The following is a 22,855-nucleotide window of genomic DNA, read 5'->3' as shown; positions in this document are numbered from 1 at the left end:
ACTCCAAAGCTTTGTTTCCTCTGTACGTCCCTTGACACATGCTTGTGGGAAGGACACATCTTAGCGGTCACTTTCCCTTGACATTCTAAACCTGAGCTCAGTAAGTTTAAAGTTGAGCCCTTGGGTGGAATTTACAAAAGCAGTTCAGATGTGTAGGGAGCAAAGCGTGTTGGTCACAGCCTAATCTTCTATGGAATCTTATGGGATTTTCTATTGACTGCTTTCTTAGGTCAGGATTTGCCATACTGCTTTTAAAAACATGAGTAGATGAGCTGGTAAGATGTCTCAGCCAAGGGGGGCTGGTCAGATGACTTAGAGGTAAAGTAACTTGCCATCAAGAGTCACAACCTAAATTCAATCATGGGACTCACCATTTCCTGAACCTGTGGTGTATTCAGATTTCAGTGTTATGAAGCCTGTTTAAGCCAGCCTCCAGTGTGGGTTGGGATATACAGGGGCATTTTCATTCCTTTCATTTTAGAAAGACTTTTCATCAAGTTGCTGCCTTATTTTTTTCTGTAGCTATATAAACTCGAAGTTGGTTTCTAAACCTTCTTAATAACATACACTTTTCCCCAAAATTTGTTTTACAGATTTTGTGGTTACTTAGCATCTCCACTTGCTTTGGTCAATTTAAAAAAAATAACAAAAGGATCATTGAGAACTCTAATTGCCAGGTTAAGTTCAGATTGAGATTTTATAGCTTTGTTACAAGTACATAGGTTAATGATGAACTTCTTTAAATTAGTCTGGCATGACTATTGCCAAAGCAAAGTTATAAATGTCCATGGAGGTCAAGCTACAAAATGCAAAGCCCTTTGAAGTTTCCACAAGAAGAACTAAATACATGCTTTGGGGAAAAGCCACTGTGACACCCTCATCTAATTACACTGTATCCACATTGTTCCCACCGGGCTAAGTTAGAGGCAACAGGACAAGATGAATTTTCCTGCCCTTTCTAGCAAGTCCACCTGTCATACATATGTAGATCTTTAAATCCCAAGATCAAAATCTTTAAGACTTGTAATTGTGTAACCTTGGATAAGTAAATACAGAAGAAATCTTTTAAAAGGTTTTGATTTTTAAATGATGTGTTCATGTGTTTCTGAGAATGTGTACATGAGAAGATTACCCCAAGAGACCAGAAGAGGGTAAAGGATCCCTCTGGAGCTGGGATTAAAAGGGTTCTGGGAGCTGAGAAGGAAACCGTGGTTCTCAGTATGAGCCACAGCAAGTGCTTGTAACCTCTGAACTATCTCTCCAGCCCAGATACTGAAAGGTTCTGATGAAACCATGTGACATTGGTGATGTGACAGGTCTGACATATTATGAAGTATATATTATAAGTCATTACTTTTTTGATCTTCGTTTTCTTTCGAAGGAACCCTTTCTTTTATTCAGTGAATCAAAAACAAGACATTGTATAAGGAAAGATGTTCATGGAAAAAATCTGTGTGTGTGTGTGTGTGTGTGTGTGTGTGTGTGTGTGTGTGTGTGTGTGTGTATGTGTGTGTGTGTGTGTGTGTGTGTGTGTGAGAGAGAGAGAGAGAGAGAGAGAGAGAGAGAGAGAGAGAGAGAGAGAGAGAGAGAGATGTTTCCGAGGAACTGTTGAATTCTGTGCAAAAAATCTGGAGTAATGCCTTTCTTTATAGGACTGGTCTAAGCTACCACTTCACAGCTGACTCAAACCATGAACATCATTGATTGCTTAATATTGTAAATGTTTAGCTACTGTGAAATCTCCCCCTTTGGGTATGCCTTGGTTTGAAAAGTATTTTCTTTACATTTACATCTGTACTATTTCCCTTATGTAAGCAAGCTTTGGAGACAACATATTATTGTATATGAATGATGAGGTCTATGAAGGATTTACCAGGGCACTTTTTACTAGTTTGCCCCCTTGAAGACAGGTTAGTGAGACTACAAATATTCGAAAGAAGGCATTCGTCAGTTCTTTGTGAAAAACATTAGAGATAGACTGACGATGACTTGGGTTCAGACTTGTTTACCATCCTTTATTTAATAGTCTGTGCTTTATAGGTCATTTAAAGGAAAATATTAGCTATAAATTACAAGGTCCAAATGGGGACACTGTGCGTCTGTGTCCATTCTAGTGCTGGGCACAGCCTCTTGGGGAGCCAGAGCACAGGGAGTTTGACTGAGCCCGTCCTACACCACCACTTGAGTGGGTGCTGACCTATAGGGAAGTGTGGAGGCATCACTCTTTGGGTGAGAAAATGCAGTCTGAGGCATGGGACAGCCAGAGCTGGTTCAAGGGTCCCCGGGCCTGTGAAGAGACCAGGCCATGTGGTTCTCAGACTCTTAGACATCTAGGTGCCACTGGGAATTGCAGAAGAGCTGAGAAAGGAGTCAGGGGTCCGTGGGCTGGGGACACTCTCAAGCCCAGGCTGGCTGGGGGAGGGGGGTGTAAAAGGGGAGCTCTGGCTTGTTCTATGGGTGATAGTACTTAGTTTGGTGGAGGAAGGCTTGGTAGCTTACAGTTGTGGCTGGGAGTGCAGAGAGATCTTCTACGTGAGAATTAAGGTGGGACCCTGTAGGCGAAGGCCTTCTCCATGGCTCCCCATGGCAGATCTTGATGACAGTCCATGATTCTAAACAGTTTATTGGTTGTTCATGGCAGAAAATGGATGCATACTGTACCATACCCATTTCTCAGGGTAGACCTTTTGCAGGGAGGGATGTCTGGGAACGGAAGCTTATTGGCCAAGTCTGGAATCTGGCAGGGAGCTGGGAGTCACCTAAGTCTCAGGTGTGTGTCCACTGATTCTCAGGTCTCAATCTGCTCTACCTTACCAAACTTCCTGGCATGGTTTTACTGTCCAGCAGGTGATCATTCACTAACAAACAGTCCTGTATCTGCCTAGTACCTGAAGTTCTTTATCCCTCTTTTACTGACTTCCCCAACTCTGCTTACAGTTGTTAATAGCAACAGCATCCCTTGCAGCATCCCTTGCAGCTATTTGTTTTGTCTGCTGACAGCTTTGTTTGAAAGCTCTTGCTTTTTTTTTCTCTGTGTGTTTGGATGTTTATTTGTGTTTGAGAAGGCCTGGAGCCCTTCCTGGCCTTTGACTTCCTGTGTAGCCAGGGTTGACCTTGAAATTTTTTCTCTTCCTGCTTCCATCCTCTGGGTGGGGGTCTTACAGTTGTGTGCCTCCATGCCCCATGGATGTGGTGGGAGGGATCAAACCAGGGCTTCCTCAGTGCTAAAAGCTTGGTGCTGTTAAGGTTCCCTCGGCCTCACTGTAGACCAACACTGCTGAGCTGGAGATGTTTGTGAATGTAAGTCCTTGGTTTTCCTGTGGCTTCCCTTTTCATGATGGCCCAGGGATACTTTTCCTCACTGCGTCTCATCAGTCTCATCTTTCCCATAACTTCTATGTAAAAGTCATTGCCTCCTTTTATCTCCAGTTTCTGTTTTTGTTTGTTTTTGTTTTTTCAAATGATATTAGACTATTTCTTTGGGTTATTTATTTATCTATCTATCTATCTATCTATCTATCTATTTATTTATTTATTTATTTATTTATTTTTAGCACAAACCCATTGAAGTACTTAAATGATAGTCTTAATTTCGCCACCTGACCCATTCATCTGAATTAATCTGACCACCTTGTGAGCTACTTATGGGATAGAGATGTGCACAAAGCACAGCATGGGAAGAGTGGGATAGAGGATGGAAAACAAAGTGGAGGCTGTGGAGGCAGTGGGAGAGCCATGCATGTGGACAGTGGGAGAGCCATGCATGAGGACGGTGGGAGAGCCATGCATGAGGATGGTGGGAGAGCCATGCATGAGGATGGAGGGAGAGCCATGCATGAGGACGGTGGGAGAGCCATGCATGAGGACTGTGGGAGAGCCATGCATGAGGACTGTGGGAGAGCCATGCATGAGGACTGTGGGAGAGCCATGCATGAGGACTGTGGGAGAGCCATGCATGAGGATGGTGGGAGAGCCATGCATGAGGATGGTGGGAGAGCCATGCATGAGGACTGTGGGAGAGCCATGCATGAGGACTGTGGGAGAGCCATGCATGAGGATGGTGGGAGAGCCATGCATGAGGACTGTGGGAGAGCCATGCATGAGGACGGTGGGAAAGCCATGCATGAGGACAGTGGGAGAGCCATGCATGAGGACTGTGGGAGAGCCATGCATGAGGATGGTGGGAGAGCCATGCATGAGGACTGTGGGAGAGCCATGCATGAGGACTGTGGGAGAGCCATGCATGAGGACTGTGGGAGAGCCATGCATGAGGATGGTGGGAGAGCCATGCATGAGGACTGTGGGAGAGCCATGCATGAGGACTGTGGGAGAGCCATGCATGAGGAAGGTGGGAGAGCCATGCATGAGGACGGTGGGAAAGCCATGCATGAGGACGGTGGGAGAGCTACGCATGTGTTTGTTGTTTACATGTCTGCTGTCTTTCCTGCCAGCTCTAAAATTTTTCAGTTTTAAAGACACATGGAAGAAAGTAAATTACTATTTGTTTTATGACACTTAAAATGTATTTTAAAAAAGAAACCAATTTATCATAAAAATGGCTAATTGATTTATTGCAGATAGCTTATAGATTCAAAAAGCAAGTGGTTCTAATATCTTCAGAGAGGATTATATTCTTTATGGAAGAAGTGAGGACAATATTCTTTGTAGAATAAGTATGATTTAATAAGGTCTTTACAGAATGTGCTTCAACACTGGCATCTTCTACGTGGTGGGTGGAGGGTGGAGGGTTGAGCAATGACTTAGCAATTAAAAGTACATACTGCTCTTACAGAGGATCTAAGCTCCATTGGGGGTTGGGGGGCTCAGAGCCTCCTATTACTCCATGTGTAGGGGATCTGATGTCCTCTTCTGTCTTCCATAGGGACTTCAGTCATGTGCACATTGTCCCACAATGCATAAAAGTAATAAAATAAAAATGAACATTAAACAGATTTATCACGGAGGTGGTATAGACTCACTATTGCCTGTAAGAGCACAGTAGACTCAATACATACTTTGATGTGTATTTTCTCATTTGTTTCCTAGGAAGATTTTGGCAGCCCCACTGCAGAAGCTACCCTCCCTGTTGAGCTTTGTGATGGCTGTAGCATAGTGTGCTTGCCATCTGACTTTTATGCACTATACTCTGTACTTCAAGACCTCTGAAACAATGTCAGTGTCTTTTTCTTACGTGAGCATGTTTTCAGCAAATACTCCATGAGTCACTTAATGTGACTTCATGTGTTGAACAGGACAGTTGTAGACGTTCCTGCTATTATAAATGAGGGAAATGAAGTTAGTGGATATGTCTCTTATCTTGGGCCACATGATAATTCTATCACTAATACACGATGGCCAATAATCCTGGTTTTCTGACTTAGTGTTGTTTTTGCTGTTGTTTGCTTGGTTGTTTTTCTATGCCAGGGTTTAAACATGTGCCTGGCCAGTATTCTACCACTGGACTAAATCCCCTGCCCCAGCTCTTTTCCTTTCAAAGTGCAGGTGTTTAGTGATGGTAAATAATTCCTGTCTGGGAGAAGAATCAAGTAGTCCTGAGGTAACCATGTTGTCTGCTGTCCCTTGTTCTAGTGGTTCACCCTGTGCTCATACAACATGCCAGTGATTATCTGGGCCCTGACTCTTAACTCACATCGTTTACAGTTCCAAGACCTAACTATTTTTACAGTCCCCAACACACCACTCTCAGTGTGGAACAGGACAGTAACTCGATCCAGGGTGTACAGCCTCAGCTCCTACATCTGCATGTAGGCTCTGTTTTTTCTAACTAGAAACCTTCACCGTCCTTTTGTGCCTCCTCTTACCCTTGTGTGAATATCACCAATTCAGTGATTTCCTGAAGTGGTCCCTTCATCCCTTTTATTACTTTAATTCAATCCAGTTATTTCTTGTCTACACCTCCTTTCTCAGATCATTTCCAGAGAAATCACACTTAAAATAGATGTGATCTAAGCATTCTTCATCTCTAGCTGCACATCCCATGATATACGTGGTGTAGGCTATAAGAAATTTCTCCATGTATAGAATTGGTTGTAACTTGTCAGCCCAGATATTGTTTAAGTTGCTCTTTACCGTCATCCTAATTTGCTGATGTTTCATTTGCTTTGTTTTTTTTTTTGTTTTTATATGTTGTCTATTTTATTGTGGTTCATATTATATGATGAAGACTTCAGGCGGAGGGAATGTGTCTTGTTCTTGCTGATATCCTCAGGGTTTTCAGTTGTCACATTCAAGGAATAAGTAAATCAAGGATTTGGTTTTATTTTGCTTGGAGGGTGGGTAAGTAGCCCCCTTTTGAGTCATTTCTTGAGATGACCCACACATTGTGATCATCTGTCCATCAGAGAGGTGAACCTTGGCCTTCATGCACTCTATGTATTTTATTCTGCCGCTTATACCATCAAGAAATGGGAAGTTGTTTGTGGGCTTGAGTGCTGCATCTAGAGAGAAGCTTGTGGTCCTGAAACCCAATGCTCTTTAGTAACTCTTGATGTGAATGGCCACTGTGAAATTCTGTGTCCACATGAATCAGTTGTATTGTACTGACACATTCTAAGAAGGAGCATTGCCCATCTCATTTCCAAGGCTTGCCATAAAATTTGATGTTTTAGGTTTTTATTTACACAATTTTATTAAAAGGAAGCCATCCTTGCAAATACAACTGGAACTGATTATATGCAATGCCTGTTTAGAATTAAATGAAGAAGAATGCTGCTTTCACTATGAAAATCCCATAGATGGTTCTAGACAAGCCTTAAAGGGAAATGTCAGGTTTCTAATCAATTATAATGATTCCCAAATACATTAGCTGTTAAATGCCGCTTGCTCTTTAAAAAGAGACTAGGCTCCCATACACAGCATGACTAACAGGAAGAAGATTCCCCGACTGCTTCTGTTAATTAGCTCTTGTCCAGCGTAATCTGGTATGCTAAAGTGGTTTAACAACCCTTCCTGATGAGTAACATAAATATCTCTCATTTGGTCATTTCCCTTCTGTCTCCCCTCTCTGGAGATGGAGAACATGTGGTCACCATGTAACAGTTCAGTTTTGTGTGCAGCTAAACAAATTTGTAAGTTGTTTCCTTTACCCTGCTTTTGCTCCAGAGCCCATCATATGTTCTCCAGAATGCTAGGAGTATGTGGGTAAATAAGATTTCCATGGAGGGATGAAGGAGTCTATAAGAAATGGGAATCTTGGGGTTGGGGATTTAGCTCAGTGGTAGAGCGCTTGCCTAGGAAGCACAAGGCCCTGGGTTGGGTCCCCAGCTCCGAAAAAAAGAACCAAAAAAAAAAAAAAAAAAGAAATGGGAATCTTTAACCAGTGCTACACTTTAGAGCTATATTTAGGAGTATGTGCATATGTGTATGTACATGTGTACATGTAGTTATATATATATATGTATATGTGCATACATGCTTATGTGTATGTGTATATGTGCATGTATGCTTATGTGTGTGTACCTGTGTGTGACTATGGCTGAGAGTATGTGCTCATGTATGTGGGGTGTGTGTGTGTGTGTGTGTGTGTGTGTGTGTGTGTGTGTGTAATTTGTATGTGTCTTTGGGAGATTGTTTTAAATTTCATCCCTGTTTTATGTAACTTAGTTTTAGTCAGATGTTCCTAGTCTGGCAATAAAGTTAAGACTTCATGATACAGAGAGATATCTTCAGAATTGATAGGATAGATAAAACGTGTTTTTACCCTTTACTTTGAAACAAACTGGGTTTTGTGATGTTTTTATTTGTAAGGTTATTAGAATAACGTGGCTTTCTTAGAAAATAAAATGAACTTTTCAATTATCAAGGTATGTTAATATTCATGATGGATTAAATTGGATAAAAATTATCTCTAAAAAGTTTATTATTATTATTATTATTTTATTTTTATTATTTGAGATGATACATCATGTCATGCAATGCATATAGAAGCCAAACAACTTGTGAGAATTTTCTCTTTCTATCATGTGGGTCCTAGTATCAAACTCACATCATAAAAAATTTGGCTGCCAGCATCTTTACTCATTAAACTATACTGCCAGATTCCTTTTATGTAGCCATAGCAAATGACCAAATGGTTCTCAGTAAAACTTAAAGTGAGAGAAAAAAACTAAAAGTTGTAATTGACAAAAATGACAAGCCATCACCATATTCACTGTGATTAACAGCAGGAGAGGTCTCAAGTAGTATTTTAATATTAAACTGTCTTTTAATAGGTTCATGTCTTATGGAAACAAAAAAATCCTCTGACAATTAATTTAAATCTGAGAAAATTGCCCAACCTAAAGGTTGATTTGTATTGACTGGTGTGTTGACAGTTGGAAAAAAAGAATTATAAACCTAATAATTAATTTTGACTTCTTTGTTAATAAAGTTAATTCTTTTAGAGTCATGTCTGCTAATTATAACTGCTAAAGTCTCAAGAGTGTCTCTCTTATTGAAGTTACCTGGCATGCGCACTTGAAGGAAACATGCATTCTGCCTTCTTCCCCTGTGGCTTACTTTTACCACTACGTTGTCTGAAGTCCCAAACATGATCAGAGATCACTGTTAAAGATGTAACGAGAAACTGCAACCTCTCTGTGCACTAAGTCACAAGCCACCAGCTACTTTCTATTTCTTTGGTACATTTTGCAAATACATAAAAGGGGTGAACTTTGTTCTGGGGCCTTGGGTTTTGTTTACGTTTTATTTTGTCTTTGGAGAGTGAGGACTCTGCTCTGTAGTGTCCCTTTCACCTTGGGTGGCCACAGTATCTCCTTTCCTACTTTCAGCCTTGTGCTGTCCTCACCAGCTGATGTGAAATTTCAGGAATGGGAATGGGGCTTTGTCCTTGGAATCTATGACTAAAAGGCAGACCAGAGAGCAGTTAAAGTATCCAGAGCTGGGGTGCAAAAGCAAGGAATTCTCACAATTCACACTTCCTCAAGGAGGTAACACTGGAGACATTGTCTTGTCCATGTCAGCTGGCTTGTGTGTGGAGAGAAGAACAAGAAGAAGGAAGAGAAGGAAGATAGGAGAAAAGATGGCCGCTATTCTGTTTGGGAGACAGGTCTCATGTATCCGGGTTAGGCTCATTGTATAGCTGAGGATGCACCTCTGCAGGGCCTGCCTTACAGACTTTTGCTACCATCCTTGGCTTGTGTTTCGTTAGAGATTGAACGTAGGGCTTCCTGCATGCTAGGCATATGCTCTACTCACCACAGGCATATCCCAAGCCTGACATCAGGGCTTGTTTGTCAGTTCACAGGGCTTGGCCATTACAAACTTCTAAAACCTTTTCTCTCCTCTCCTCTCCTTCCCTCTCCTTCCCTCTCCTCTCCTCTCCTCTCCTCTCCTCTCCTCTCCTCTCCTCTCCTCTCCTCTCCTCTCCTCTTCTCTTCTTTGTGCTTTCTTCCTTATTTTTGTAGAGTCATGCAATTTAGCCTTTCATCTTTTTGACATAATCCTTCTTTAAAAAGTCTATCTATCTATCTATCTATCTATCTATCTATCTATCTATCTATATGTCAAAAGTCAGTGGAGAGATCTGGAACATGGCTCAGCAGTTAAGGATGGTCATAGCTCTATCAGAATGAAGTTTGAGACCCACTACCCATATCAGGTGAGTTATAAATGCCGATAACTCCAGCTCTAAAGGATGTGATACCCCCGTATGACCTCTGTGATTACCTGCACACACACACACACACACACACTTTTTTAAGTTAAAAAAATACAGTTAATAGAAGGAAGTCAGGGGTAGGCAAGGGCATTTTACAATCCAAGTTGGGACGATGTCCTCTCTGTGGTACTAAAGGTCAAATGAGATAAAGCCTTTTACAAAGTTTCTAGAAGTTTCTTTTGATGCTGTACTCAGGCACTAGTCGGATAAACACATCTTCCTAGGAGATTGGGAACTGTGCTGTCTAATCTTGGTACCTATTTGTCCAGGTACAATTCAGAGGTTCTGTTACTGTGAAAAATTCTATAAGCTGGTATTCAGGGGTGTACAATGTCCAGAACTTCACTGTGTTCTACCTCTGACTCTTTCTCTCTTTTGTTTCCTTTACATATTGAAACTAAGCAGTCCACTCTTTGTTTTTTTTTTTTTTTTTTTTGTTGTTATGATGTGGACCTCAGAAGCAGTCCACTCTATGTTTTTTTTGTTGTTGTTGTTTTGATGTGGACCTCAGAAGCAGTCCACTCTTGTTGGTGTTATGATTTATTGGTGCTGCATCACCCATAGTCATTCATTTCTAGGAACGTCAAAGTCTTACTTTTTAGGTGGGAATCCTTATAATATACTGTTTCCTATCCATAAATATTTCTGAGTGGCCTGTCATAGGAAAGAATAAAGACTGACTCAAGGGAAGGTTGTAAACGAGCCTGCAGGTCACGTGAAGGGCGTCCTTCACCTTATCTCGAAGTCATAAAGATAATATACAATGAAGATCTTATGTATTTGGTGCTGAGCCCAGTTTATCCCTTAGGTCTCCCTCCCTGGATCTCTCCTCTTGTCCCCTCCACATGTCCCTTTTCTGAACTTTGGGTGAGAAGTTCAACATTCACTGGCCCCTCTTGTCCTTTAGACTCTTGACTGGCCAGCACACTGTTGCCCTGTATTTTTCAAGACTTTGGGAGGGGCGTTTTGACCATCTGAACTAGACTCCTGACAGAGCACCACACTACTGCTCTCGGTTCTCCATGGCTGCAGAAGGGACCATTTGAACTGCAGTAGGCTTTCTGACACTCAAGAGAAAAAGTTTGATTAATAAGAAGGAGTTAGACATTTGAGTGCCCTCTCTCGTTGCTCACCAAGGTACAATGGCTTCCTAAGGAGTGAATGAGATGTGTTGTTTTGTTTGAGCACCTGGCTACTTCCTCCTACTGCAGTGGCTATTTGGTCATGGACTCTTGTGCTGACTGTCCTTCCTGCTTGTACATCCATTTCCTTCCATTTTGCTGCTTAAGGACTACATCAGTCACACACAAAACACACACACACACACACACACACACACACACACACACACACAAAGACACACACACACACAAAGACACACACACACATCCTGTGCACATACAAACATCCACACATGCACACACCTGCACACACATACACATATACACATACAAACAAAAGCACACATGCATGCACAAACAAATACATACATAAAGTTTTAGAAGAAACTTTCTCCTCAACCAATGTTTCTAAGAGATTTTATGTAGAACAGCATTACAATTAACACAATATAAAATTTAACTTCTACCTGCTATTGTTTGACCCTGGGGACTAGAGAATACCTTCCTGAGTTCCAATCATATATTTCCTGTATCAAAAGCATACTATTAAACCTTTGTCACAATATTTTATTACACCATGTTTTTCTACTCCAGTGGTCTGCAAAGCAAAGGGAAATTTTAATGCTTAGTGTGGAAAAAAAGTTTGGGTAACTAATTAGAACATCTCAGAATGCAGTTGCCCAGGGTTATTTTCCAAATGTCCTGTCTGGAATACAGAGTTACGCAATCATAATTTTATTCATACTGTTGTGTCAGAGCCTATGAGACCATAGCCCATTCACATTGCCCCTCCTCCTTATGCTCGGCCCATGCAGACCAAGCAGAGATGAAAGATGGACCCTCCTACCCACTCTGCGGCCTTCTGTGCCAGTAGGCCTGAAACTTCAGAGTTCGTTGTCCAATTGCCTTCTCTGCCCCAAATCTTTCCCTCTCCCTCTCTCTCCTTGTGTTCCTCTTCTCTTCCCTCCCCTTTACACCCTCTCTCATTTTTCCTCTGACCCACCTTCACCCCACATTCTTCTGGAGGAAAGAAAAGTTTCTGTGGTTTATTTGCTCCATTGTGTGTGTGTGTGTGTGTGTGTGTGTGTGTGTGTGTGATAGCCTGGGCTTGGGGACCACACAGGCTTTCTGCTGATTACCCATAGTGCTTCTGCTGACACCTGGCCTTGTTCTGGCGATGCTAATAGTATCAGCTCACCAAGTCAGAGTTGGGTGTGCTTATCTTTTAGAGTAGACAAATTGTTTTTCTCCAACTTTAAGGAAGGTTTGTTTCCTTTTAATTGTTCTAGTCATGGTCACCTCAGAGTATAGGTACCATATATAAGATAAGACGGTAAAGGGACCAAAGTTAGGTGAGGAGAGAGCGCAAAGGGTACAGGGCTTACTGTTTAAGTGTGAGTATGCGAGCTTCGGTCTGTAAAAACCATGCAAACACCAGGTAGGCACAAGAACCTACAGAAATTCCAGCACTGGAAAGGCAGAGAATGGGGATCTTCAGATAAAGCTGACTAGCAAGATTAGATATGTTATGAGCTTGGACCTAAGGAGAAGACCCTGCTTCAATGAATAAAAGTCACTTGAAGTCTATCTCTGCCTCCATGCACACACACAAGCTATATATACACATACATGCATACATGTGACACAAGAATAGAATTGGGGAAAGGCTCAGATTGATGAGTTATAAAAAGTGTACTCATGAACAAGATGTCAGCTTGTCCTTAGAAAAAAATCACTCAGAACTTGTTTCTGAGGGCAGGTCTGTCTGGAATGGTTATGGTAACCCTTCCCTCTAAAATGGAAGGTTCACCTTTAGTTCCAGAAGAAGGAGAAGACCAGAGTCCTATGTGTTAGTGTTCACGTTTCTTCAAATTTATTTATTCACCTACTTACTTTATGTATGTGTGTGATGCATGCCTGCTACAAGTGTGTAGACTATCACACCACAGAATAAGTGGTGAGCATCAGGTCTCCCCATTCACCATGTGAGTCCCAGGGATCAACACTTGGTCATCATCTGGGTGGCAAGCATCTTTTTCCTCACTGTGCAATCTTGCCAGCAAATGTCATTCAATTCTGTAATGTTTGGCAACATCTAATAATTCTAATATGAACATCTTATGGATTCATTTGGTTTTCTCTGTTAATGAGTTTGAGCATCTCTTTGTATCCTCATTATGCTTTGGGTGTTCTGTTCTGTGTGTTGAGACTTCATTCATGTCTTATTATCCATGTCTATTCTCGTATCCTTTTGTCTGGTGTATAGGACACCTTTGCTGTCCAAGGATGATATTGTTTTGTTATGTTGAATATCATTTACTCGTGGTGATGTAATTGGGAAAGGGGCAATATGGGGATGAGAACGTTGCAACTACTCTGGAAGAAGCCCTCAGGAATGTCTCTCTGTTGTCAGTCTGGAATGGGCACGTTGGTGGGGAATGGATTGATGAGATTTTGTTTGAAGTTGAGAGAGAGAGAGAGAGAGAGAGAGAGAGAGAGAGAGAGAGAGAGAGAACACAACACTGGGAATGTCACAAGTCTTTTGAAACCTGAAAGATTTCCTCCATTGACCCTCCTCCTCCAACAAACCCACACCTCCTAATCCTTCCCCAAAAGTTCAACTTGGTACTGAGTATTATATATATGAGTCTATGAAGTCCATTATATTCGAACCATCATACTGTTCTTCAAAGTGTCTTCTTGAAGCCAGCAGAAGGCTTTGAGTTAGTATGGTTTTAACAACAGTGTGTTTTAATCTCATAGATACAGAATGCCTAAAATTTTATAACTATTAGATATTTTGTAATGAATAATTGCTCTGATAGTGACATTGACACTTGGAGTTGTCATGGCTCCCCCAGCACTGTGTTCTCTATGTAATTTGAAGGTGTGGTCCAGCCACAGTGACTCAGCCATCATGGATTTCTTCAGAGGCTATCACTGTGTTTTGAGAAGGAAACAGCTTACCAGCCATGCTAATGGCTGCCCCTCCTTGCTATTGTGTGGACTCAGGACTGAATTGAAACTTTGGATTATTTTATTTAATATGTATGTACATAACCTTGATCTTTGTGTCCACCTTTTTGTGGATTTTCACACACATATATTTGCCCCAACCAAGGTGCTAAACACAATGCAGCTTATATAGTACGTCACCTATGACTGTAGCATCTTATCAAAAGCCCTTTCCACTGCCACTTCTCTGTCCATCCAATCATTATTTTCATTGGTATTTTTTTAAATGGTGACCTAGTACAAAAGTGGCCTTCAGGAAAGGGTCATGATGATAGGTAGGTTTCTGTTTCTCTAATATTTTCATAACACTAAGAGGCAGTGATCATATAATCAAATACATATAAATAAAGATTTATAGATCAATTTCTTTTCTCCCTCTGGGACACTGGTTTCAGAAAAAAATTATTTGTTCATCACTAGTTGCACAAGACACAAGAGTTAGTTTCTGGAGACATACTATCAAGTTCTCAGGCAAGACCTGGCTCACAAGAGTGCTGAATTGTACCTGTAGGGTGGTGTGAATTACTATTTTTGGTTTTCTAGAACTCACTTTGTACATTATAGCCTCCTTTATATGTTCCAATCTTTTGTCTCAGCTCGTGTCAGGGTTTGAATAAGAATTCAAAAATTGCTTCTAGGATTGCTCTCTGTGTTGCCAGATGTGCTGATGTATTGGCATCAAATTAACATTTCCAAAAATGTCACCAAATGCTAAGGGAAAACAGAGATGTAAGTGTCCTTCCAACAGCTGCATGCTCTTCCTGAACCCAGTTCCTTCCTCGTCAGTGCCCAGCATGGGACTCTAAGCCCCTTTGTCAGCCTGGCTCTGCCTGTGCAGCTGCTCACACACAGATATTAGGTCTCTGTAGCCATGTCAAACAGTTACAGATTGTTTGGAGAATGACCCCCGGGTCTTGTGTTCCAGTTGACTGAGCAGGTAGAATATCTTCGCGCAACTGAGGTGCCCACCGGTGCAACCAAAATTTCATTTGCTCATTGAACATCTGCTGTTCCCTCATGCCAGCATGAAAGCAGAACTCTCCCTGATAGGGGACAGGAAAAGACAGTTTATTCTGGAACCAAATATGAGTGTCCATGGCTGAGAACGACGGAAGTGACTGCAACCTCTTCCCATCCAGAAGCTTGGGCTTGTCTGGTCTTTGGAGGGCTGGGTGTCTTTTCCACATCCTGTGTTGTGTGGGTTCTTCATCCTTTTTTTTTTCAATGGAAACACAAGTATTTTTCATTGTGTTTCTTATGGAAATACTATATGTTCTCCTGAGGTAGTAAATATCTGTAGAGGTGATGTTGTTTGTTTTGTTTCGTTTTTGTTTTTGTTTTTTTGTTTGTTTTTGTTTTTGTTTTTGTTTGTTTTGTTTTGAGAGGTTCTTGTCTCCTTCATCACCACTTTTCCCTCTCCCTCCTTCACAGATGTAATCCTTCACTATACAGATACTCAGTGTGTTTCTCATGTCTTCAAAGTGACCTAAACCTCAGCTCAGATGTCTCATCATCTAGGTAGTAGTTACTCCTGCTTTCAACTGAGTCTACCTGGTTGTTTGCAAATCTGTCATTTGGGAACAGGTCCAGAACCATCCCAGTCAAGTAGCACCTTTCTTCCCCCTGACGGGATGCACATGCTGAATCAAGGCCTGGTGCACTCTAACCACAGGACCTTGCTTTAGAGAGTCTGGGCACTCAGTGTCTTAGTCAGGGTTTCTATTCCTGCGATGAAACAACCACGACTAAAAGGCAAGTTGCGGAGAAAATGACTTATTTGGATTATATTTCCACATTGCTGTTCATCATTGGAAAGTCAGGACAGGAACTCAAGTAAGGCAGGAACCTGGAGGCAGGTGTTGATGCAGAAGCTATGGAGGGGTGCTGCTTACTGGCTTGCTTCCCATGGTTTGTTTAGCCTGCTTTCTTATAGAACTCAGGTCCCATGGATGGTACCACGCACAGTAGGCTGGGCCCGTCCCCACTGACCACTAATTGAGAAAATACTTACAGCTGGATCTCATAGAGACACTTCCTCAACAAGGCTCCTTCTCTCTGATGACTCCAGCTTGTGTCAAGTTGACACAAAACTGGTTCACAAAACCAGTACACTCCACATGAAGGAAGCCAGAGATAGCCATTTAAACAAACTGTGAAGTGCTAGCCCTTGAAAAGCTTCACCTGGTCAAGACTGCACATTGAAATGGCCAAGGTGGTTTATGCACGGAATTTTTTACATGACCTCACAAATGGAGCAAGATTCCCTACCACTACCAAGAAGAAAAGAAAAAAAAAAGGTTTAGGAAAAAGAAAACACCAGCTATTAGAATTCCATCCAGGGAGTGTGATAAAAGATATCACTAATCTTTTATTTGATTGACTTTTAATTATATTTAATTATTTAAAGCCGACAAAAATCTAAACATCTTCCTTCTCTGTAAAAAAGAATTATTTGAAATAGCAAAACTTGACTGTATGTGTTGCTCTTGTTACTGCCCAGCCACCCTCTACTGCACTGAGGAGATTCTAGTCTGGTCTGAAGGGTGAATTGTCTTCCTTGTTTAGTGGTGGCCAGTCAGCTGCACTGATGGGGGATTGCTGGACGGGTTTCAGGCTGAAATACAACTGAGGATGGAGGGAAGGATGGAAAGAATAGGAAAGAAAGAAACAGAAATTATGGGAGGATAGGAAAAAAAAGGGGGAAGAAGAGGGATAAGGAAAGGAGAGAGACAAAGTCAGACACCTTTTCCTGGTGAAAGAAGATCATGTTGTGAAGAGTTATGTGGGCGATTTTCTAGATTGGTTATGTGATAACTAATTTGACTTACGAAAACAGTCTTTAAAAAATTAGACATTTCCATCCTGGTCACATTGCAGATATGTTATGAAGGTATCCTCTATTAAGCTAAAGTTTTTACCTCATAAGTTTTGCCGTTGGCGAGAATGTTGAGGATGGAGAAGATGGAGGTTCCTTTGATGTTTTAATCTGAATCTTTTTTCTTAAATTGCTGCTCCCTAGGATGGAAAGAAGAAGTTTGACAAAGAGAGTGAAAAATACTATTCTATTCTGGATAAACATTTGAATTTGTCGGCTAAGAAGAAGGAGTCTCATTTGCAAGAGGTAAGCATGCACATTAAATCATGTGACCTCAACATTCCCAGCCTGGCTGTATGCCCACCCGTAACTTCTTAAATGATCGTCGTCGTGGTTAGCTGGGCGAGTTCACACTGTATGGCAGTCAGTACTGATGGTTCTTTGTGTAAGATACAGGTTTCCTTCAATAATAAGAAAGCCTGAGACAAGATTTTTTCTTTTCCTTGGACATATTTTAAGTAGACAGGATCTATTCAGTTCATACTGTAGTCTTTAAATTAAAGTTGAAATGTTGGTGATATTACTTCTTAAGGCTTTGCTTCCAGCAAGATGAAGGACATGGACAAGTGCTTGTTCTGAAATCTCAGTGACTTTACATTAATTATTTCAGGGACACTTTACTGTCTCATGCCTGCTAGCAATTTTCATCTTCTCTTGTTTTGAATCATTTTGTTCTTGCTATTGGTAATGTAGATAGCACTGTCAAGGGCAGCCCTGACAGGCTGGAGCTATGCAGCACCAGTCTCAGGAGAGGGAGTTTAGAAAAAAAGGGGGGGGGGAGAGAGAGAGAGAGAGAGAGAGAGAGAGAGAGAGAGAGAGAGAGAGAGAGAGAGGAGGAAGTTCTACTTTTGTTGACATTGGTATCTCAGAGCAGTAAAACTGTGGAGCACCACCCTGACCCCTGAGAGCGTGTGTGGCATAGGGTCCAGTCAGTGCAGGAATATGTTGAGTTCTCTACCTTCTCAGGGTCTTAGAACTTGCTTATGTAGTTGTCCACTTTAGCCCCTTTCTCCCATCTTTGTGTTTGCAAAGTCCACAAGGGAGGAGGACCTTCTCAGACACATCTCCCAGGAAAGCCACCTACCTTTATGAACTATTTCCCGAGTTCACTCTGCTCCTCTGCTCTCCTCACTCTTCCCACCTCACAGACTACCAAGTCCAGCCACGATGGCTGCTTGACACTTAGAGGTTGAAGAATTTAGTCCAGTGCCAGGAAAGGACCTGGAGTGTCCTGTTGCTCACATTCTCCTAGAGGACGTCCAATGTCTTAGTTTAAAGCTGATTAGGACCTGGAGATCTGGCTCAGCAGTTCAGATGCTCCTTGCTGAGGACCTGGATTTAGTTCCCAGCACCCATATCTGGTAGCTCACAATCATGTATAAGTCTAGTTTAGAGCCTCTTCTGGCCTCTGTGGGCATTGCACACACATGATGCACATCAATTCCTGCAGACACACTACACATACACAGAAAGTTAAAAATAAAAATAATAATTTAAAAAGAAGATTGGTATTAGGAAGTTTGTTTTACTTGATGTTTTATAGCTGTTCATTTACATCTCTGCCTTTTACCATTATTTAACTGCAATACAAACATTATTCATTATATAGTTGTGCAATTGTGGGATGCTTGTGGCCAAAATGAAACAAAAGACCACCTGATATAAGCCTGAATTGGGCTCTCATAATTTTTTGGCCATGTCTAACACTATCAGACTTGGCTCTATCTGGCATCATTTAGGATTGTCTACGTATTACAAATATATGAAGTCCCACATGTTTCCTTGTCTACTGCATTACAATTAACTTTGGAGAGACATGTTTATAGTATGGACATAGATGTAGTCATATGGCTGAAGTCTTTACTGAGTGTCATCGGTGAGCCATAGCAAGTGCCTGCCGTGGCAGGAAGCATAGCCTGGAAGTTCAGGATCTTTACAGATAAGGACCATGCTTACTGAGATGGTAGATGGTACCTACATCCTCTTCAGGAAGCAGTAACTGTTCCTGAAATTCAGTCTCTTTACAGGGTGTCTCCCATCTTCCTGACAGCTTAGCTTGGTATTAATACTGTCCTTGCTAGTGGCTGTGAGTGCCTTTTACTTGAGAATAACTAGGTATTTGTTGGGGGTCTGTATCTAGCTGGAGATGGAAAGGGATTACAGGGTTAACAATGTTATCCAGAATTACTCTCCAGCATGCAAGCCCATATTATGGGCTGCTGTTAGGAAGCATGGCCCATAGCACAACATAGCTGACATTGAATTAAGGCTGCTCCTGGTATGGAGCACAGAGAGTGTGGCGTGGAGCCTTTCCTGCTGCTCCTCCAGGAATCGGACCTGTTGGGGAGCTAAGTCACCACCCTGTGTGTAGTTCTGTGATATAGCATTAAATGTCACCTGCTTCTTTCCCCGGGCAGGATCAGGCTAGTAACCTGCTCTCAAAAGGACCCCTGTCTTCTCACCTGCATAGCTGCATCCTTACTCAATTTTCTTGGAAAAATCAGGCGCTGACACTGCATGAAACTGTCAGTTTGTGTTGACAGCATTCCAAGGCCAGCAACTAAAAAGGCCATTGGAATAAGTAATGAGAGAGCTAGAGTCAGACACATCAAGACCACAGGCTGGACTTAAAAAATAACATTTGATATGTAAATGATTAATTTCTTTCCAGGATGAAACAAAAAAATACCCAGACAGACAAACAGATGAAAGGAAGGAAGGAAGGAAGGAAGGAAGGAAGGAGAGAGAGAGACTGTGAAGAAAAAACAGAAGAGCATGAATGCATATAAAATATTGATTTTAAAAGATATTAAACTAAATTAAATAATAAATTGTTAGGGAATTTATATACCATAGCAGAGCAGTTTCTAACCCTCATATATGAGAAACATTTGCAAAGCAATGATAAAACCAGGTGCGGATACAAGAGGGAGGTGATTAATGACGGCATGTAAACGACATTGCCTTTTTCCTTCCTTCCTTCCCTCTCTCTCCTCCTTTTTCTTTTTCTTTTTTGTTTTCTTTTTCTCTATCTTCCTCTCTTCCTTTCTTCCTTTCTTCCTTTCGTTCTTTCTTTCTTTCTTTCGCAACCTCTCACTAGGTAGCCCTGGCTATCCTAAAGCTCAAACCAACCCACTTGCCTCTGTCTTCCCAATGTTGTGCTTGAAGACCTGCATCTCTTCCCCAGCCTATGGTCATGCACTGTTTGACTCACAGGACATAAAAAATATTGACTATTCTTCATTTAACCTAATGGATTATTTCCACAGATTTAAAATGTGCCAGGTAGCTGACAGAATTTTTACTGTTAAGAGTTTGCCCTGCAGAAATGATGAGAGATGAACTTAGAGTCTATAACTCTTATAGACAGCAAACATTCATAGTACCAACAGTTATAGACATTGCCCTGGTACAGTTAAACCACATAGTGTGACTCAAATGGTATGGGTATGGCTGTTAGAATTGCTTGTGTGTTTGGAACTGGGAAGATGTGGCAGAGGATAATGTGTTTGTTTTGCAAATATCGGGACCTGCACTTGGGTCCCTGGACTCCTGAGTTACAAGTTAGGAGTGATGGTTCACACCTGTAACTCTAGTGCATGTTGGGTAGAGACCAACTGATTCTAGGGCTAGTGCCAGGAGTCTGCTGAATAAAGGAGCTTCGGGTTTGGTGAGAGACAGTGTCTCTCTTACACACACACACACACACACACACACACACACACACACACACACACACACACAGCTAAGTACACACTCCCAAACTGCCAACCCTCACACATGTATAAGGAGAAAACCTAAAAATATTGTTCGGCAAATCATTGAAAGAGTTGAGAAATACTGAACTAAGCCAGAATATAGAGTATGTCTCAGATTCGTTTGATGAGGGACTGTGTTGTGTCACAATACTAAAGGTTGCATCCCAGCATTACTTGTTGGGGCTGTATTTCTAGGCTTTATACCTTTGAGTCATACTAATGGGTAAAGAATGAGCTTAGGACAGTAGATATTCATTGACTTACAGATAGGAAATGTAAAAGGACAAGTGGATTCCTTTTAGAAATGCGGTTCAGTTTTCCACTGAAAACTTCAACAAATGCCTCTTACCTCACCCCTCAGGGAGCCACGCCCTTCATTCAGACCCTGTGTCCTGCTCTTCACCACCATTTCATTGCTAAACCCCTTCCTGCACTCTAATCTCTGTGCACTCTAATCTCTGTGTACACTAATCTCTGTGCACTCTAATCTCTGTGCACTCTAATCTCTGTGTACACTGCCTGTGTCAAAGGCCATTATCCTGCTATGTCTGGGCAGCTTGCACCACTCAGAGGTCCCAGGACAGCCAGCTACCACTCAGTGGCCTGAGAAACCTTATGCATCCTATGTGTTCCTTTAATTTTATTTTAGTGATCTGTTCATGCTAATATTCTGTCCTTAGGTGCATGGAATTCATACTCAATTTTTTTCTGTTTTCCAGTCATCCCACAGCTTTCAACTCACCTTTGTTTATGGCAGTGCACCAGCCACTTTGGCTATAACCACAAAAGCCATCTTACCTGCAACTGACCCCTGTTTAATCCATTTATTATGCAGTCCCCTTACAGAAATCTTCTGGTTCCTTTGAAATCCTTGCACTGTCTACAGGATGTGGTCTGTTCTCACTCTGTCATTTCTACTGTAAGGTCCCTGTTCAACATGCCAAAGTACGTATTTTGTAACCACCCTTTTGATCCATCTGGATGTAACTTCTGGGGCTGGGGCAGTGGCGCAATGGCTAGGAACACTTGTTGCTCTTACAGGGGACTCAGATTTGGTTCCCAGTACCCACATGGTACCACACAACTGTCTGTCACTCCAGTTCCAGGTTATCCTACACCATTTGACCTCTCTGGATGCCTGCCTGCATTCATGCAGGTCCACACATACATAAATAGACAAACACGTTTCATTCCTTCTGATTCTCTGTCTTGTTTTCTCTCTCTTCCCTTCTCAACAGGCTCTTGCGGTGTATTCATGGCAGAATGTGCTATGGATGACCTCTAGATTCCCGCCAATCCCCTACCTTAGCCAATTGGGATTCCAGGAATGCAGCACACCCTGCTGTAGTTTCTGCTTTTGTTTGTTCGTTCCCAGTCTTCTCATATACCCTCACCAACTCTAAACTTCTCCGTTTCTTTTCTGAATTCACCACTCACAGTTTTCCCTGGAGGGCTCATGCTTCACCAAAGACTCCCTGAGGCCTCTCCATGCTTCACCCCAAGACAGCACATCGGCATCCCAGAGGACTTACAGCTACTATGGAATCATGATTAAAGTCCCTTCTGCTCCATGAGCAACAGGGCACACCTCTGCTCAGACATCATGGCTGCTGCCGTTCACTGTTAGCTTTAAAACTGTCCCACTTAGAAGCTGAATCAGTGTTGTTTCACCTAGTCAAAAGAAGGAGACAACGCTTGTTGCTAGTATTATAAACAAAGTCTGTTTTTTAGTTACATTTATTTATTTATTCCCTTTTCATTCTAATATCAGGCCCCTCTCCTTCCAGGACCTTCTCAGCAGATCCTAACCCTATTTTCCTCCTGCCTTCTCCTCAGGCAGGAGTCAGATTCAGGGACAGCCCCCACTCCAGTTATTGGGGCTCCTACGTGAAGACCAACCTGCACATGTGCTGTATATGTGTGAGGGGCCTAGTGTCCAGCCTATACTTGCTATTTGGTTGTGGTTCAGTCTCTGGGAGTCCCTAAGGGTCCAGGTTAGTTGACTCTGTTGATCTTTCTGAGAAGTTCTCTTCCTCTTTTCGTCCCTCCCTCCTTCCCCTAACTCTTCCACAAGATTTGTTGAGCTCCAACTAATGTTTGAGTGTGGATCTCTGCACGTTTCTGTCTGCTGGGGGAGTTTCTCAGAGGACAGTTATGCTAGGCTCCTGTCTGCAAGTATGATTGATAGTGACGGTTCTTGCCCATGGAATGGCTCTCAATCTTGGCCATTCTTTGTTTGGGTTTCCCTCCATCTCTGCTCTTTGTCCCTACATAACTGTAGACAGGACACATTTCTGCTGAATGGTTTTGAGAGTTGCTGTCCCTATTCCTCTACTGGTTGCTTTTGTTTTTCTACGTTTGTTGAGACAGAGTCCCACATTGTAGAGTGTGGTTGTGTGCCTTGGCT

The 22,855-nt window shown here is 42.0% G+C and overlaps 1 protein-coding gene across 2 annotated transcripts in view; it reads left to right on the top strand.

The window, feature by feature from the left end:
* Nucleotides 1-22,855, top strand: part of Arhgap42 (Rho GTPase activating protein 42) — a 230,748-nt gene that overhangs the window by 145,636 nt on the left and 62,257 nt on the right. For both annotated transcript variants that reach the window (NM_001430509.1, NM_001430510.1), the window contains 1 exon segment: nucleotides 16,835-16,936. In NM_001430509.1, the coding sequence (NP_001417438.1) occupies nucleotides 16,835-16,936 (102 nt within the window).

This window comes from Rattus norvegicus, chromosome 8 (genome assembly GCF_021556685.1).
Source record: "Rattus norvegicus strain SHRSP/BbbUtx chromosome 8, alternate assembly SHRSP_T2T, whole genome shotgun sequence".
Lineage (NCBI taxonomy): Eukaryota > Metazoa > Chordata > Mammalia > Rodentia > Muridae > Rattus > Rattus norvegicus.
Note: the sequence above shows the minus strand (reverse complement) of the source record. Positions and strands in the feature narration are given on the sequence as shown.